This window comes from Hakea prostrata, chromosome 9 (assembly GCF_041222555.1).
Source record: "Hakea prostrata isolate BN-2017 chromosome 9, UWA_Hpros_2, whole genome shotgun sequence".
NCBI lineage: Eukaryota > Viridiplantae > Streptophyta > Magnoliopsida > Proteales > Proteaceae > Hakea > Hakea prostrata.
In genome coordinates, this window is record NC_142608.1 from 64,179,584 (window position 1) to 64,199,904 (window position 20,321).

At 39.0% G+C, this 20,321-nt stretch overlaps 1 protein-coding gene across 5 annotated transcripts in view; it reads right to left on the reverse strand.

Moving 5' to 3' along the window:
- Window positions 1-20,321, reverse strand: part of NUA (nuclear pore anchor) — a 125,513-nt gene that overhangs the window by 91,750 nt on the left and 13,442 nt on the right. For all 5 annotated transcript variants that reach the window (XM_089167784.1, XM_089167782.1, XM_089167783.1 and 2 more), the window contains exons 7-9: window positions 18,682-18,771; window positions 18,491-18,568; window positions 15,466-15,575 (exon numbers count right to left, since the gene is read on the reverse strand). In XM_089167784.1, coding sequence (XP_089023910.1) covers window positions 15,466-15,575; window positions 18,491-18,568; window positions 18,682-18,771 — 278 coding nt within the window. The remainder of the gene's footprint in view (window positions 1-15,465; window positions 15,576-18,490; window positions 18,569-18,681; window positions 18,772-20,321) is intronic.

The following is a 20,321-nucleotide window of genomic DNA, read 5'->3' on the forward strand; positions in this document are numbered from 1 at the left end:
TGAGCCAGAGAAGGGAAAGTCTCTCTCGAAAGGATCTGTGTGCGAATTTTATCAAATTCTATATTCAATCCTACAAAAAAATCATAAACTCTCTGTTTATCTTCCCATTGTTGATAGGCGATAGCATCCTCAGCATTCTTCGATGTAAACTTCCCATAGAAATCTAAAGTCTGGTAATATCCCCGAAGAGTGTTATAGTACTGAGAAAGAGGAAGGTCCTTCTGCTGTAACTGATTGATTTTCCGTCTAATTTAAAAGCATTGTGCATCATTGCCAACTCTGGAGTATGTATCTTTAGTAACTTTCCAAATAGTTGCCGCATCAGGAAGGAGGAGATAACTCTCTGCTATGCTAAATTCAATGGAGTTGATGAGAAAACCCATGACCAAGCATTCATCTGTATACCACTTGAAAAGTTGCAGACCAGGTGTGGAAGGTTTTGTAGAAGTCCCATCAAGATGGCCAGTAAGACCACGAGCACCAACAACTAGGGAAACTGAACGAAAACATCTAAGATAACTTGCCCCATTAAGTTTCACAGTGGTTACCTGAAGCGGAGAAAACTCACGATCCTTATGAATGGAAGACATAGGAGACTCTTCAGATGTACCAAATAAAGGAGATATGGGATCAACCATAATTGCAAGGAGAAATTAAAAAAGTTCCTGAACTTTTTCAAAATATACGAAAAAGTCCCCTAAAGTTGTTGCAAATTGCAAAAAAAAATCCCTGAACTTTTTCAGAATTACGAAAAAATCCCTAAAATATTTTCAAAATTACTCCCACTAATTCACGTGAAAAGTATCTCCTCAGGTTACCTCCAATTGGTATATTGTTGAATCAAAGTACACCAGGAAATTTCTAAGAAAGACTGGAGGGACACAACCGGTCCGCTTAAATACCAGACTCCTTAGACAAAATTTTCCTAGACATGCACTTAATCACCCAATATACAGTTCCAGGATACCCGAAAATAAAACAAACACGTGAATAGCGACTTCAAAAAAAATTCTACAGCACCTCTGTAGGATGAAAACAAAACCTTGCTCTAATACTATGTTGTAATATGAGGAATTGCTCCCCTAAAGTATATTATTCACAAGACCCCAATAGGGTATTTATAGTTACAACCTAATTAAGTCCTATACTAAGTAGGAAAAGGAAATATAGAAATAAAACTTTAGACTTATGAGGAAACATAATCCTATTCTAATTAAGAAACTTCAGTCCATGTTTTCAACACATTCACCTAGAGTAAAACAGCCCTCATTATATTGCAAATCAAAACCCATCACCCATTTAACAAAATCATGCCAATTTCCCAAAGAAAGCATACTAAAGTAAAACCAACTTCCAAGCATGCAAAGAGATACCAGATGCCTCTTACCAGGAGACATTCAACTTCTCAAAAACCCAGGCAACCAAAGGTACACACACCTAATTGTAACCATGAGAGAAATAGCAGAATTCCTATCTCCTTCATAAAGGCCATTCCCTAGTATGATCGCCCGAGTAGGTTTTCTATAAGTTGTAATCGGATAAGTATTAAGCAAATTTTTTGAGAAATGCATCTACAGTGTTGTGTGATCAATGCTAAAGACATCTTCCGATCTTCCTATGAAAGCAGGGTGGACGTTCCAAGGCTTTTTATTGTCCAGAGGCCAACAAGATTGACTTTTTGCAACGGGAGCTACCTTCTTTGACTAGCAAGGGTCAAACATGTAAATTTTATATTGAAAAACAGGCTATTACCTTATAATCAAGTTCCTCCCTGAAGTTTAATGAGGGAACCAATCACATTCTATTATTCATGTCTATGTCATAGTTGCAGTGGCACCTAAGCAATCCAAGGCATTGGAGAGGGTTAAAAATCAAGTTGCATCAACAAGGCAACCATGGCACTTGGACACCTGCCACACCTTGACAATTATAAAAGCTAGACCATTAAATCTCCTAAAATAAGTCAAACTGACGAAATAGGAATTGAAGTGTTTGATTCTTCTGTACATTATTCAGAACTTTACAATCAATATATACACAACTGCTATCTATGAAATAGGAAAGAAGCCATACAAGTGCCATCTACAGAATAAGAAGATATCCTATACAGCTACTATCTACTGAATAGGAAAAAAAAATCCTACCTAGAAGATTAGAATAAATGAGAAATCTACCTAGAAAAGAAGATTACAATAAATGAGAAATCTACCTGGAATAGAAGATTACAATCAATGAGAAATCTACCTAGAATAGAAATTGCAATAAATGAGTAATCTACCTAGAATAGAAAAATACATGCAATAGAATATTACAATCTGATTTACTTAGATTAAAGATACTAATAAAATATTATGATATGATTCTAAGATTTTCCACACTCCCCCTCAAGCTGGTGAATAGGCATTCTCCATTCCCAGCTTGGATATGCATTTTTGAAAGGTTGAGCTGCTCAATCCTTTAGTAAGTACATCAGCAAGTTGACTATGTGTAGACACATACGGCGTACAAATCAGTCCGCTATCCAGCTTCTCTTTGATGAAGTGTTTGTCAATCTCAATGTGCTTGGTTCGGTCATGTTGAACAAGGTTATGTGCTATATTGATTACTGATTTGTTGTCACAGTAGAGTCTCATTGGTCCACCCCATTCAACCTTTAGGTCTTCTAAGATAATCTTCAACCAAAAAAATTCACATATTCCTTAAGCCATTGCACGAAATTCGGCTTCAGCACTTGACCGGGCCACAACATTCTGCTTCTTGCTCCTCCATGTCACAAGATTGCCACCAAGAAAGGTGCAATATCCTGTGGTTGACCTTCTATCTACTGCTGACCCTGCATAATCAGCATCAGTGTATGCTTCTAGTATCATTCATTTATTCCTTCTAAATAAAAGGCCTCTCCCTAGCGTCCCTTTTAAATATTGTAGCACAAGGTGAGCTGTATGCAAGTAAATTTCCTTTGGACTGTGCATGAATTGGCTGATTACACTAACTGCATATGATATGTCTGGCCTTGTGTGAGACAAATAGATTAGTCTTCCTACTAGTCTTTGATACATCTCTCGGTCCACAACAACATCTTCTGCATTCCCAAGTTTACTGTTGGGTCTATTGGAGTGCTTGCTGGTTTACACGCGGCCATTCCTGTTTCTTTAAGGAGATCAGTGATATAATTTTCTTGAGAGATGAAAATGCCTTGTTGAGAGTGAGCAACTTCAATGCCAAGGAAGTATTTTAATCTTCCTAAAGCCTTGATCTCAAATTCCTTAGCCAAGCAGTGAGTCAAATTTTGTTTCTCTTTTTCTTCATTTCCTGTCACTATTATGTCATCAACATACACAAGTAGTGTCGTGACTCCCCCTGATGATGAGTGCTTGATGAACAATGTATGGTCTCCTTGACTTTGCTTGTAAGCCATATTAATCATGACTTAAGTAAATCTGCCAAACCATGCCTGTGGTGACTGTTCGAGTCCATATAAGGCCTTTTTTAACTTGCATACAGTATTAGCAGCTAAATCATTCTCATAACCCGATGGAACCTCCATGTAAATTTCTTCCTTTAGTTCACCATGCAAGAATGCATTTTTAACATCAAACTGTTGCAAGTCCCAACCATAATTTGCCGCCAAGGATAGTAAGATTCTAACAGTATTCATTTTTGCAACTGGAGCAAATGTTTCAAGGTAGTCAATCCCGTAAGTTTGGGTGTAGCCCTTGGCTACCAACCTTGCTTTGTACCTTTCTAAAGATCCATCTGCTCGATACTTCAATGTATAGACCCATTTGCACCCCAAAGGTTTCTTCCCTTATGGTAACCTTACAAGTTCCCAGGTTCCATTGCTTTCTAATGCTTCCATCTCCACATTCATAGCTTCCACTCCTTATTGGATAAAGCCTCAGATAAGTTCTTAGGAATGGCAATGGTGTTTAAACTTACCAGAAAGGCTCTATAAGATGGGGGAAAATATTTGAAGGACAAGAATTGGGCAAGAGGGTACATGGGTTTCGTTGTGCATTCTCTAGTGCCTTTCCTAATGGCAATAGGAAGGTCTAGTTCATTACTATCTGTGGGCACATCAGATTCAGTTTGTAGTGAAGGATTAGTCATTTGTACCTCATTTCCTGAATTTGGATTGGAGTCTTGAACTTGTACTGATTCTGGAACAAGATTCTTCTTCCTCGAGAACACATTTCCTTTGCCAAATCTCACATGCTCACTATCAGAAATAGGCTCTTTCATTTCAAAGTTTGACATATGTTCAAGTTGTTCACAGTTTGACACAGGTGAGTCTGACACAAGTTTAGGTTGTTCACAGTTTGACTCAGGTGACATAGTGAAGTATTTGGGAGTGAACTCTAAATCAAGTAAGGAATTCCCATTCTTATCTTCCATTATTGAATGCTCCCCCTGAAGATGAGATGTGGAAAAATAAGACTTAAGTTCATGAAAAGTGACATCAATGGAAACATAGAACCTTTTTTAAGGAGGGTGATAGCACTTATAGCCCTTTTGAGTGGAGGAATATCCTATAAATAAACATTTGAGTGTTCTAGGATCTAATTTACCCCGATGTGGTCCATGAATATGAACAAATGAGACACACCCAAAAATTCAAGGAACAAGGTTATTTGTCGTTTGTAGGTTTGGGTAGAACTGGGAAAGGACATCCATTGGACTCTTGAATCCTATAACTCTCGAAGGCAGCCGATTTATGAGATGAGTTGCTATGAGGACTGCTTCCCCCAAAAATGACTTAGGCACATTGTATTGGAATAGGGAGGCTCTAGTTACATCAAGAAGGTGGCCATTTTTCCGTTCAGCTACTCCGTTTTGTTGTGGGGTATCAACGCACGATGACTCATGTATAATTCCCTCCCGTTGAAACAATGGAGTTAGAATTTGATTGAAATAGTCTATGGCATTATCAGATCTAAATCTTTTTATACTAACTCCAAATTGGTTTTTAACCATGGAATGGAAGTTGGGAAGAACACAACTAACATCAGATTTATTTTTGAGTAGAAAAATCCATGAGACACGAGTGCAATCATCAATAAATGACACGAACCACCTAGCCCCAGACACATTAGGAACTCTAGAAGGACCCCAAATATCAATATGAATGAGATAAAAGGGGATGGAACTTCTTTTCTTGCTTAAAGGAAGTGGTACACGCTTGTGTTTAGCAAGCTCACACACATCACGATGAAACTCATCAACATGCATGCCTTAAACAAAGAAGGAAACAAAATACTGATTACCCTAAAGGAAGGATGTCCAAGTCTGTGATGGTAAAGCCAGATTTTTTTTTCTTTATTGGTTTGAGAAGGACTACCATTAGTAGCATGTGATTGGCTTGGTGCCTCAAGGTAGTAGAGTCCATCCCTTTCTCTAGCATGTCCAATCGTCCTCCCCGAATCCTTGTCCTGAAATACACAATGACTACGGTGAAAGACTACATTATAATGTAAATCTTGCGTGAGTTTCTTCACAAAAACGAGATTTGTAGATAGTCTAGGAACATGTAGGACATTTTTCAAGGTGAGGGATGAGTTGAGCTCAATATTTCCAGTTCCAGCCACAGTAGTTAACAAGCCATCAGCAGTAGCTATCTTCCTACTACTTGGACAGGGAGAATATATGGTGAAAAGATTTGGTGAGTGTGTTATGTGGTCAGTTGCACCTGAATCTATGATCCAGGGGCTTGGAAGAGAATTACTAGAGACATTTAATCCAATAGAAAGTGGAAACTTACCTGAATATGCCAAAGAACATGTACCTGGTTTTTTGTTAAGGTTGCTCAAAAAAATATATTACACGTTATATGTCCTCCTGATTAAGGCTAGCAACCACTTTATTAGTGGCTTCAGGTTGCTGTGCAGATGTAACATGCGCCTGACCATTATTTCCAGATTGCTCTCCTTTGTGCCCCCACTCTCGGCTAGGAGGTTTACCACGAAGTTTCCAGCATCTTTCCCGTGTGTGACGAGCTTTCTTGCAGTAGGTACATCATAGATTGTCTCTATTTTGCTGTTTGGATTGCCCAGTTTTTCCACTTTCAGCAGCAAATGCCTTGCTGGTTGTGGGAGTTGAATGCTCTCCTCCTTGAGATACCATTGCTGAACTATCAACACTTGTAGGCTCTAACATCAGTCCTCTTCTGCTCTCTTCCCCTCGAACCAATGCTACAACTTCATTGAAACATAGCACATCTGGTTTTCCAAGAATCTGAACCCATATTTGGTCAAACTCAAGATTTAACCCTTCCAAAAAATCATAGACTCTATCTTGCTCAATATACTGCTTTACTACTGCAGCATCCTCAGAGCACTTCGTCTTGATGACTCGGTAATGATCCAACTCTTGCCACAAAGCTTTCAGCTGGTTGGCATATTCTGTAACTGTTTTATTTCCTTGTTTGGCTGCTACTGTATTAACCATGACCTCATAGACTTGGGCCGCATCTCTCGCCTTAGAATACATCTGTTGGATAGCCTCCCAAATGTCTTTGGCAGTTGCCAAAAACATGCATGTATCACTGATTTCTGGAATCATAGAATTCCACATCCATGCCATAATCATAGAATCTTCTTCGTCCCATGCTTCATATTTTGGATCTCCTGGTTTCGGTCCATCTCCAGTCAGGTGGCTCATCTTTCCTTTGCCCTTTAGAATGGTCTGAATGAGTTGAGACCATTTTAAATAATATCTTCCATCAAGCCTATAAGCCGATTGAATATTCTGCAATTCTCCATTCTACAGATTTTTTATTGTCTGATCAAATGCAGTCTCGGAAGTAACCTCTCTTGGTTCTGACATATTCTTTGTAGGTGCTTAAAAATAGTATGTGAAACAGTAACCAAAGATGCAGTAGAACGACAGACAAGACAGAGAAAGAAAAAATCTGTTTTTCAGGTAAAGGAAAAAGAAAAAAAAACAGAACAGAGCTAAATAAAGAATGGCGATAAAGGACAAAGGAAGAATAATTTCTGTGTGGCGGAAACACCAGAGATTAAAGGCAATGAAGGCCTGAAAGCTGGACAGCAATCCCAAGATTGGTTGGCTCTGATGCCATGACATAATAGGAATTGAAGTGTTTGATTCTTATGTATATTATTCAGAACTTTACAATCAATATATACACAGCTGACTTTACAATCAATAGATACACAGCTGCTATCTATGAAATAGGAAAGAAGCTATATAGGTGCCATCTACAGAATAGGAAGATATCCTATACAGCTACTATCTACAGAATAGGAAAAAATATCCTACCTAGAAGATTAGAATAAATGAGAAATCTACCTAGAATAGAAGATTACAATAAATGAGAAATCTACCTAGAATAGAAGATTGCAATAAATGAGTAATCTACCTAGAATAGAAAAATACAATAAGAAAAATACCTGTAATAGAATATTAGCTTCCTGATCTACTTAGATTAAAGATACTAATAAAATATTATGATATGATTCTAAGATTTTCCACACAAACAGTTGGTAAATCTGAAGTCCTTGAAGATAATCCAAAGTCCTATGATAATTAATTTACATCATTAGTATGGTTTGGATTCTGTGATAATGGTAAATTAACACTGCAGAGTTATCAGGCTTTAGTAACAACACTAGGCCACTGAATTTGCCAATGTAACCGCGACTGTTTCTCATTTTGTCCCACCTTACCTCCTTTCTCCAGCTAGTTCTAGCATTAAATTTTGTGCAGTTATTTCTCCGTTTTACTCTTCCATTTCTTCACATACAACTAAAAACACAATCTCAACCGCTTATCCAACAGCTCTAGCTATTCAGGGGCCACAACAATGTAATGTAATCGTCGACTTGCTTTGCCAATGTAAGAATCAAACCCCAAATCTAATCTCAAAGGATACTCAGTTTTAGAGTTAAAACTTCAGGACAAAGTTAATTACGGCTAGTTCTTTTGGTGTTTCGGAAATGGAGGTTTCGGGTGACACTAAGTCTCCCCCCCCCCCTCTTTTAGAAGAAGATTCATTAAATTAAAAGGTTAGCCAACATCAGTCCTTAGTAGGCAACCCAGGCTGGGCTTGCCTACCAACATTCTCTGATTCCAAAAGCAGTGGCAATTCAAGACAACTAGTGAAATCTTTAGAACTACAAAAAGGAAGGGGTTTTCCCATCCTGGGATAAAATCATCGGAATGGCAAAAAAAATGGACAAATTCAAATGGCGAAGACCCAATTGGATTGGGTAAATAAACCTCCCATCCTGGGTTGACATTAGGTCTTTAGTTTGTAAGTATAGTGATGTAATACACTCTGATCTGTAAACCAGCGATCAATAAATTCAACAGCAGGTGTAGGAAAAATAATGGACTGAGGGTTGAGCTGGACAGAATAAATCCCAACAAGGATTGACTTACCTATTAGGGCAATGGAGAACTCAATAGAAGTCTAGAGGGATTTCCACAGTTTGATAGGACTGGGCTGGATGTAGAAATAACAGAATGGGGATTTAGGGTTGAGAAATCTGAACTTACTTCTTGGCGATGAAAAAGACCTTGAGGTCAGATTGCTTAATTCTAGAATAGTAATGGGAATGCAACAAAGAACCAAAAAATAACAACCTGGGCTTCCCACCACAATGTGTCAACTGGACTATGAACACTGACACCGTCAGCTTGACCAAACACATGACAATGATTCAAAGAAATGAAAGAATGTAGCAAGGGGTAGCTTTAAGGGATATTGTGGTCAACCGGATTATGAACATTGACTCTGTCAGCCTTGACCAAACACATAACAATGATTCTCAGAAATAATGAGAATGTAGTAAGGGGTAGCTTTAAGGGACTACTTTTTAGCACTCAACAGGAAAAAAGAAGCCCCATGAATGGCGTTCATTATTGGGCACTGATAGAGAACTGAATTCACCCTAGTTACCCAAACCAAACATCACCAGAAGAATATCTGAGAGCTTACTTCAATGGGGGCCAAGAACAGAAAAAAGGTTTAACAAACACAAGGTAAAACTAGAACCTAAGGAGTTCAATGGACGTCTAGATCCATAGGTTTTCTATGACTGGAGGGCAACCCTAGACGACTACTTTGTTTGGTATGATTTATCTGAAGACAGAAAGCTGCGGCAAGCCAAGACAAAATTGGTTAGAGCCGCCAGAGATTGGTGGAGCACTATGGAAAGGGAGCTTTACTACAAAGGCAAAGAGAGCCCACTACCATAGTAAGTTCGGGTGTGGCAATAGTTCAGGTATGGATAAATATGACAATTAACAAGTCCATACAGAAAGTAGTACGTTTCCATTAATTTGGCCCAATAATTTGGGCACAACAATTGTACTTTACATGTTTAGTACGTGTTTTAATACGACTAATTTGAAGTAAAGAAGCAAAAATACAGGTAAAGAGAGGGGGGTTCAGTCTTTGTAAAAATGAAGAGCAAACTTATTTCTTGCAATTAAATTCAGAGTTTTTATGCCTCCACAAACAAAAACCTTCCCTATAAAAAAACAAAGAATAAAACAAAAACCTAGTTGTTGAGAGATTTTTTTTTTTTGGATCTCTACATCTAAGATTGATAAGTCAAATACATTAAAATTATAATTATAATAATAATAAATATTTGTCACGTAATTCATCAAATATACCAAAAATTTGTTTTAAAACAAGAAAATATACAAATCATTGGACATGTGTATTATGTTTGCCTCTTTTCTATTTTCAAACAATTCCAATATCTTCTTGTACTTGGGTGGGACTTTGTTGCAATGTTCTATGCATGGAACAAAAATCGATTGATATGTCCACAAATTTTGAAATCGAAACGAAATGTAGTTGTAGGAACGAAAAGTGTACAATATCAGTCGATACGAGTCGAAATATTGGCCTGATACCATATTGGGCCGCAATGTCACTTACACAGGTTATAAAATACCCAAAATCAACCCAATTTCGACCTACCGACACTATATCGTCATTTCGAGTGATATCGCCCTCTGCATTTCAACCCCCTTTTGAAATTTTTGGTGATTTCTCTAGCTTTCATCCCCTTCTACACCTAATTTCTAGTACTCCATTTCCTTCAAAACTAAGAGTCAAGGATGGGGAGGACGACCACTGAGATTCACAGGCGAGAGTCAGTTCACCCACGCAACACAGGATTCAGACCATACTGAAACTGCATCTCGAGGCAAAAATGTTTCCTCTACATATTCAAGGAAGGGGAAGGGGAAGGGGAGACAGCACGGTTGGAGCACAGAGGACACGCCATCATATGGCTCCTACCGTCCACCCGATGCCGAGAGCTTGGTGGGATCTATGAGATCGATGAGCATTGATGATGCTAGAGACTCCTCCACCTCCAGAGGATCCGGATGGCATAGGCCTGCACAGTCCTCATATGATACTGCTGTGGACAGTATTGGTTCTACCGAGTCGACTTATGGTTATGGACCATATGGTGTCCCTCCTGGCTATCAGATTCAGGGTCAAGCCAGTCAGCCACTAGTGGAGCCTTATGGTAATGGAGCAACCTATGGAGCTTATGGTGTCCCCCCCACTGTCGATTATCGAGTCAGCCCACTGGGACCTCATATATATCCTTATCTTTCTCCTAGTCCTGAGAGCCAATGTGCTCTTTCATTTGTTGAGCAGATCTTCCACATCCACACTATTCCACAGCCACAAGGCCCACCACCACCAGTTCCTTTGGAGATTCACAACTTCCCACCGTCAGGAAATCTTATGCATGTGGATGAGGCCACGTACAGAGATGCAGTTGTTGACTATGTCCAAAACTATATGGGGCAAACATCATGGGAGTTGTATTGTCATTTGTATGGGGTGCAGACGGAAGAGGGAGACCTTGAGGCTTGAATAGAATAGACTTGTAACTTGTAAGTAATAACATTCCCGCTTCTTCTCTGATTCATGTACTATATAGTATATACTTGGAATGTTGGATGTTACATTTTCAGTAGTTTTTTAGTAAACTAGTAGTTCTATAGTGTTTATTATGCTTGAAATAGGTAGTATGCAAAAATCCAAATCAATTTGAGTGCATTTGAGGCTCGAAATTGACTTTTCAAGAGTTAGATAAAAAGTATCCAGTTTCGGTCGAAATTTACATGGAAATTTCGACCTTTTTCAAGGTTGAAATTCCCATATCGATCGATATTTTTTCCTTGGTTACTGAGTCCTTGGTTATTTTAATCTCTACCATATGTGCCATTAGAGTTCCAATTGAAATAGAATTCAGGCATGTGCTTATTAGAGTCTTGAGAAAGTTTATTTCCAGCATGTCTTTTTTTATTCCAATTGAAGAGTTCAGATTTTGTGGTGGGATTCCTAACACTTGGTATTTGGAGTCTTTTAGTAGGCTATAAATAAGCCTATTGTTTCTTGTAATGCTAAGTCTGATTATTGAATAATTGAGCTGAGTTAAGGATAATGGTTCCCAGTTGAGGGGGCCATGGTTGAGATTTTTAAAGAGTTTTGTTCAAGGATCAGCATCCCCATCATTATTTCCAGTATCTTCAAGCATTCAAAGTCATCTTCCTCAAGTACAGCAAGTAAAAAGTAAGTACAGCAGCTCCGCACCCCCATCCCCTGCCTCCTCTCTCCCGCAGCCCTCCCCCACCCTTACTCTTCCTAGCACAGCCCTAGAAGACCCACCCCATCACAGACTCTCTCTCCCTTTCCCTTCATTTCCAGCAAGCCCAATAAGACCCTCCCTGCCCTTCCCCTGTTCTGTGCATCCCTGTAAGCCCCTCTCCCTTGCTGCAGCAACGCAGCAGCAAGCCTCCCACCCCTGCAGGCCCTTTAGCCCCTGCCCGTCACCCCCACACCCCTCCCCAACCCATTCCCCACCTTCACCCCTTCCCTCTCTCTAGGACTCCCTTCCCTTCCCCCTTGCGGCAACAGCAGCAAAGAAAAGAACAGAAAAAACAGAACGAAAAGAAGAAAGAATCAAGGCTGCCCAAGATCTTTTAGAGATCCACCCGTACCCTTCCCAAGAGTCATTCCGAAACCCATACAAATCCCTACCGCAGGAATCCATTACCTTTCCTAATTACCCTAATATAATTTTGGCTATCCTACTGCCTAGTAAAATATTGTCTTGGGTTTTGACAAAATCCTAATTTTTCCCTTTTCTCCAAAAGCCTTTCCACATAATTTTGAATTGACCCATATCCCTCCTAAGAGATTCCAACAACTTTCTTGGACACCCATAGGCATCCATAATATTTTTACTTTATTTGCTGGAAGATTGTGCGCAAATCCCAAATTCTAGGGAGATACTCCTAGAAACCCTAACCCTAGAATTGTATTTACATCAATAGGCCAATTTCCAGCCAAAAGGATACATCACCCTATAGTTTCATGCCAACTCCAGTAAGACCAGAATTAGCATTAGAGCAAACTGCTCCCATCTTCAATCCCAAACTCTTGAACTGTGATGAAACCAGGCATGAGAAGTAAATAGCTCCATGGGAAACCAAGCATAAAGCCAAAAATAAAATATGATGTAGTAGAACGCAAACAACCAAGAACCAACAGAAACATTGAATGACCGACTGACTGAGAATAAGGTGTACCAAATAGAGGGAATGGCAGCAGTAAAAAGGACAGCAGTCAGTATAAATATATATATATAGGCTTTTTGGCTTATTTGAAAATGTACTTGAATCGTTCCTTAAATGTAATTTTGCCACACCGACTGAGTCAGATCTCAACCTCTACATTTTGGGCAGATTGATCCTTCATGAAATCATTTGGGCATTTGAGACAGAAGAAGCAGGCAGATTTCGAAGGACAGAGACAATATTGGCCCCCTTGGCCTTGATTATCGGAAGATATATAATAAGATGGGCCGAAGCAACAAAGAAGTTCTGGGAACTAAAGATCTTTTGAAGTATCTCAATATGAAATGGGATATCTTTCTGGAAATTTTTTCAATACTTCCATTTTGGTTGGATAAGTAGGAATAGTCTTAGTTGGCTTTGAAGAGTTAAGAGTCCTAGCATAATTGTTTCCTCATGGAAGTTTAGTCATTATATATATAATCAATGTATTAAAGATAGAATATAAAATGAGGATAGAATATAAGATGATGAATTCAAGCTAAGCCTGCGTGCATGGGCACACTTCTTCCCTCTTCTTCTTATGCAATTCCTTCTCCCTCTTCCCCAGCAACCCTGATTCTTCTCAGTTTCCCCCCATCCACCATCTTCTTATCCTTTCCTCCATTTGTCTGCACCCCACTAACACCAGCCCAAATTTAGCACATACATACAAGGCAACTACAGATAGACGGACTAATAAATTACTAGACCAACCACTACAATTTTGCATATACACATTATAGTGTCTAGAATTAAGAGTTTTCTTACATCTACCAAAAATCAAGGTACAATATACGGCAGCGCAGTTTCAAGTTCCGGCTATTTTACTATGCCCACAACCAACGTCCAACAACTACAGGACTCTGGTTTCCATTTATAAACCCAAGCCTCCCATACCCCAAAAAGCACAAGATGCAATATTTAATGCCAATCTCAAAATGCATGATTTGGATGAATCCTTGTCAACAAAGAGCAATAAAAACGCAATATTTCCAACAAAAAAAGTGGTAAGATTCAAGAGAGAGGGGGCTTAAAAGAACTAATATCAGCAAACTAATACGTAGAGGTCCGGCATGAATACATGCTCAATACCATGCCTGTTTTGTAAGCATGATACATGCATTTGTCTAAATCAAGAAGATAACATGTCATAGCATAGAAACCATTTAGAGGTCATAGCGCTAGTCTCGATTCTGGGTAAGACCAGATATTTCTCAGCAATGAGTAAATTTAGACATGCAAAGCTCGAAACTAGTAGCATTGGATGACGTGGACCTAGCTTGACAAAAGACCAACAAGAGCCAGTTCGTACAAGATCTTAAAATAGAACAAACTAGGGTTAACGTTCGCAAATTTCAGAATTGAAGGAATTAGGGTTTGCAGATGGAACTTGAGCTGGGGTTTGGATCAAACTCTAGTAGAGGAAAAAGCACCATGCCACCAAAAAAAATCAGCAAAAACTTAGAAAGTAATCTGAAAATTGGGTCTTCAAAGGAAGAAACTAATAAGAACCAACTCTAGGTTTCAGCTGGTCAAAGCAAAACCAAATTCAAATGTGATGCAGATCGAGCACCAAATTGGGCTATTTTCCTTTGAAATCATCCTAGGGAAATAGATATGGGTATTGAGCATTTGTTCAATAGGTTTATGTGGTCATGAGCCTATTTTATGGCCCTAAAGGTGAAGTGCAAAGGTACATATGTAAAAAGTTTAATTAATTGCTTTAATTATGTGAATTTCGCATATAACTTAAGTTATAAGGGCAAATTAATGTATAATTACATAGAAGTCTTGGTTAATTAGAGGTAGCTTACCAGCTTCCCTACTCTAAGTCAGTCTCTAAATCCTAACTTCACTAGGACTTCTTATGTAAGGCTATAAGTATCGCCAACAATTGGAGCAAACATCGTTGATTAATAGGTCATTTTCCCTTCAAGCCTTAAGTAATTTTACCTGTGTTGCTGCTGCAACTATTGGTTTATGTCAACTTTGGGCAGAGAAGGTCAAAGAGTTGAGTATTCCATTCAGGTTCTTAGTGAAAAGCCAAATCCTTGCTACGTCAACCTTTTTGTTACAGAATGTTGGGCGCAGTTAAAAAGTGTCATATAAATATACCACACGTAGTAGAGATGAGGATGTTGTGATGGATGTGTGGGAAAACTAGGAAGGATAAAGGGATGGCCATAGCAGATGTGGGGCAGGAGTTGAACCAGCCATGATAAGCTTAGAGAGAGATTTGAGATTTTGAGGTGGCAAGGCCACATTAACAAAGGCCTATAGATGCCTCAGCACGTAGGAGTGACTTGATACGGAGTGAGGGAATAAGAAAGTCAGGCCAGGCCCAAAAGATAAATGGTGAAGAAAGGCATTCTTAGCTTACATCTTGCAAGTCGTATGATGTATATGACTTAAAATAGAAATCCAAATACAGCTGATTGGAATGCAAGCATCCTCTTCGCCAACCACCTAAGTTGGGATAAGCTGCTGTCGTTCTCTAATTCTAAGCCTCTATAATTAGGTTCAACCAGTTAGTTTCCCAAACCTGTCCTAAAACATTATTGAGATTTATAGAAACCAAAAAAAAAACACAACATTGAAAAAGAATCAGTAAAAATTTTTAACACCACACCCCACCACCCCACAGGGATTTTTTATTTGAGAGAGAGAGAGAGAGAGAGAGAAGAAATAAACCATGGGAGAGAAAGAAAAATGAGATACCCAGGAAATCAAGTGTGTCAAAATCGACAAGTGTGTGTGGGCAGTAACCAACTATTTAGCAAAATAATCAACGTACAGGTAATATAACAGTTGATTCAACATCATCCAATAAGAAGCAAAGCAACATACATTTCTTTGGTAAAACTGCCAATTGGAAGAATACTCATTTCATCAGCCTTCCGATTATTCTCCATTTCAACTTCACACTTATCCAGTTTCTCTTTCAACACTCCAGCTTCCTGCAGCCACCAATAGAAAATTTCATCATAATGGAAAGTAAAAATACCCTCCCACCAGACATCAAACCCCCCCCCCCCCCAAAAGAAAAAAGGCCAAACAAAAAACATGAGCATGTGACAAACTAAAAACATAAAAATAACACTTCTTTTTCTCTACTTTGAAACTAATATAAATCATAATTGAATCCAATATCTTATTCTTATCTAAGGTTTCAACAGGAAAATCTATAAAGGTTTTGCAAAGATGGTGCTGAGAGACATTATCATAGTTAATAATTTTCAACTTGTCAAGGATGCCCAGGAAACTCTAGATGTTGGACTAGGTGCCTAGGCTATCAAGAAAAGTACATAAGAGAGAGGACTTTTATACTGCTATAGAGAATATCTTCAATCCAACTTCTAGTTTTAAAGGGAGGCGCTTTACACTGATGTAAAGAACTAAATATTGCTTTTTTAAGTTACAGTTTTACAAAAGGAAACCTATTCGAAGAAGGAGAAGATGCAGTCCTGTAAAATTCCTCATAACAGTCACAACGCCTTAGGGAGAACAGAGGTGGTTGCAGTAACATTGACAGGAAAGTACCATTGATGTAGGAACCGAACCACACAAAATGGAAGGCCAATGCTAGAAAAAACCCCTAGCGTTGCTGGCCAGCAACAGCTTTCTCTTTTTCTTCTTTTTTAGCTTAGTTTGATAGGGCAGTTGCAGATTTGTAATTTGCCAAATCTCTGGGTTATTTCAGCAATTCCCTAGGTTATTTTTTAAGTCATTAAAGGGCACATGAATTAGGGTCCTAGTCCACGTAAAGGTCCATATATAAAGACCTAAGTTAGCATCTCTATTTTTGACTCAAGGCCAGTATCTCTATTCCTAGTCTGAACAAGTTGGCTTTTATTTTGAGTTGGAGTTCTGTTAGGAGTTGAAATTAGATTAAAGGCCCCCACTTTGTATGTAAAAACGAGCCCCCGATCAATGGGGAAAGCATCCAATTTGAGATCATTAATAAAGTCTTCTCAGTTCAAGTATCTTATCAGTATTGCTCTGCTGCAAGGGCTGTAACAGGCCTGGTTGGGCCGAACTTTTTACAACCCTGACCCTGACGCTAAATACCTTAGTCCAGCCCTGACTCCAACCCTTCAATGCAAGGCCAGGCCAGGTTAAAAACTTACCCTTGACCCTAGCCATAACCCCAGCTCAGACCCAAAACCTTAACCACAAAACAATAAAACAATTCATAATTTCATATTCTTGCACTACTTTTACCCCCCTCCAACCCCCCCTTAGTCCGGCCAGGTTAAACACTTAACCTTGACCCTAGCCATAACCCCAGCTCAGACCCAAAACCCTAACCACAAAACAATAAAACAATTCATAATTTCATATTCTTGCACTACTTTTACCCCCTCCAACCCCCCCCCCAAAAAAAAAAAAACCAAGCAGTCAAACATTCAACCTTGACCCAAATCAGGGCCAACCTGGCCCAGCATTGACCCACCCGCAGGGCCAGAATGTTTAGCCCAAAACAAATTTAGGCCCAAGGTTGCTTTGCCATCAGGACCAAACTTCTATTCCTAGCTGTTGCAATATATGTTTGTTCAATTTGGAGAAGCCAAAATTGAAGAACATTGGAAAAAGTCATGCCTGAATCTTGCTGTGGCTGGAAGGACTGCCTTCAACATGACCACCTCCACCTGATTCAAGCATCAACGAGGCCCCATCCAAGTATCTGGCAGCCTAGCCCTTACACCCTTCTCATTTCCCTTTATTGAAATCCCCTATACAAGGTTCACTCCCTTCTTTCACTCCCACATGAATTTCATTACTCCACATCCATCCACCACAATCCATTCACGTTCCAGCCACCATAGCACACACCTTCAATCCCCTTGCAGCCCCAAACAACCAACTGTACTCCAGATCTGCCTTTTATTGATTTTGACAACATAGTTTCTCTCCAAAATAAAAATTCATTATCACTTAAGATTCCACCACTGAAACTTAATGGAACTTGGTGAGCATCTATTAAGCAATTGCCCCTAGACTGTATCCAAGTTTCATCCCAATCCATCATTAGGTCCTAAACTACCTCAAATCTCCCCCCCCCCGGTGCGCCCGGGACATAACCCAGGTCTGAGTTGAACTTCCAGGACCTTTCTTTAATTAAACCAGCAAATAAATGGCTACCGAAGTGTTAGGAATTCATTTATGGGTTGGTTTGGGTATGTTTTGAGAGAATATCAAACTTATGGGTTCCTATCGGGCAGTTTGGCAAGGAATTTTAGGTGAGTTTGGGATAACAAAACCTTGGATGGGCAATAGGATTGTATCTTGGTTTTGGGAGGTCAGGGATGATTTTAGGGTTTTAACAATATTAAGATGGAATGGTAGTTTTGAGATTACAAGGGTTTTGGGTTACTGAAAGATCCTATGGGATGAACTAGGATTGGTAAGAAAAGGAATGGATGGTTTGCGACACCCAAACTTACCTTGGGAGGGTTTAGGAAGCCCATGATTGGGTCTTGGGGTGGTCAAGGTTATCAAACAGTGAATTTTAGGGTCTTGCGGCTTGGGGGGTGGGAGGATTCTTGGGTCATAGTTGTCAAGGCAATATCCCAGAACCTTGTTAGGTTCACCTTTCTTCTAGCCCCAGCCCTCAGCCCCAGAAAAGAAAAAAAAACAACTCCCAGATGCCCAAGACAACTATACTTCACCTGAAAATTAGTCACAGAACTGTACTCCAATATTACAAGATTTTGTCATCAACATAAGTAAAAATGACAAGTTCAAAATTTCAACAGAATATCTGAACTTGAAAACAAATGGTGAATGTTATTTTCATAAAATTCATTCCTGTGAATCTATTCAGCTACTTGAATCTTAATGACCAAGATGTATGATGCAAAAGATTGCAAACCTTTTCAGCTTCTTTTCTTGCAGATACTTCCTTTTCAAGTTTCTCCTTATAATCGTTTTCAACTTGGCTCAAATGCATCTGCATATAAAATTGTCAACATAAAACACCAAGAGATTAGATATAACCTGGTTTTACAGGAATGCAGAAAATCAGAATTTCAAAAGCAGCCATCTTGCAGATAAATTGTGTACTTCCAGCGCCTTGATCACACCCTCAAGTTCTCCTGCCTTTCTCGACCACTCTTCCGAGCTTTCTTTGTGCAATTCAACAAGCTTTGCTACCTACAATTTAAGGCAGAATTAACCAACTGAAACATTCATACAAGTTAATGGATTAAATAATTTATATAAAAAAAATTGCACAGCAGCATAATGCAAATAAACATGTAATGCAATATGAAAAGCACAAGCACCATATAGGAAAAGGCAACCACTACCACTGTGGAGATTCATCAGAGAAACCAGTAGGATTCAAACAACGTTTTGTTTCTGAGCTTTAAGCAAAGAGACGCAAAATAAAGGCTTCGACCACCGCAAGATGAAAAACACAAGCACAATATACGAAAAGGCAATGTGTACCCTGAGGTGGGTCATCACTGAAGCAAATAGGAGTCGAACACCATTCTGGACCTTCATTTCAAAGGCTTTAACCAAAGATATGCCAGATAATGAAATAAAGGTTCTGACCACTACCAAAAACACAGGTTTGTCAACAAATCCCCTATAAGATGGACATACCAAAAAAAAAGGAAGAACAAAATAACCCCACCCAGAATAGCAATACATTTTAATACGGGTAAATCATACTCTCTTGCATGATACATTTGAAGTCAGGAGTCCTATTAAGACGAAAAATAACTGCATATACATCCATAAGGAATTCTTATGGAAACAATATTCCCATCACAATCTAGCGATTTACCAAATAATTCTAACCCTTATAATCAGTGTTTCAACATTCCACCATTAAGATTTTCCCCTTCATGATAATATGCCTCACCCCGCTCAGTTCCCTGGTGCCCTCTTGAATGTTCCATATCCATAACATTTTTGATTCCTTGAGATGGGAACTCATAGTCAATGTGATGAACAAGGTCTTCTCCCCCTATTACACCAACTAGGTATGCCACTTACGTCCTTTTCCCAACTTTCTCTCCTTATCAATGGCAATCTTGTGAGTTACTTTGCCTCACCTTTGGATACCACCCAAGGCAGACCCCTCTTTCCATACCTTTCGCATTAGTCCTTCAAGTCTTATTCAGAACCATCCTACCTCCCACATGGCAGTTCATTAAACCCTTCCCCCCCCCCCCACCCCAAAAAAATAAATGTAAGATCCTTAAGCTCTCCCACTTGCGTTGGTAAATGACATCATGTCAAAATCCAAACCTAGATATAGGCAGAGGTACAGCCTTCATGGCCAATGATGAAACGGTAGCAAAAACAAGTGGAAATATTCAAATTAATTCAACTATCAAAATCAAGTTTCAGCCTAAATATTCTAATTATAACATTAAATCCCATAAAAAAATCATACTAACAGCAGTCAATGTTTGCCAAAACTAAAATCTCCAATTCCAATCAGTCAGCATTTACATCTCAAACTCCTTCCATACAATCCATCTAATAAAATAATAAATAATAAAAAGAAATAAGTATAAAAAATCAACCTCAAACTCTCCATCAAAATTCTACCTGTCTCAATCCTCCCTGATGCTGGGAAAAACAGGTTGAGCTTATAGCCCAATAAGACTTAATATAATAAGAGCACATCATAGAAACAACCAAAAGTCACAGCAAACAAAGCTTCATCCAGTTTTCTCGGGAGGAAG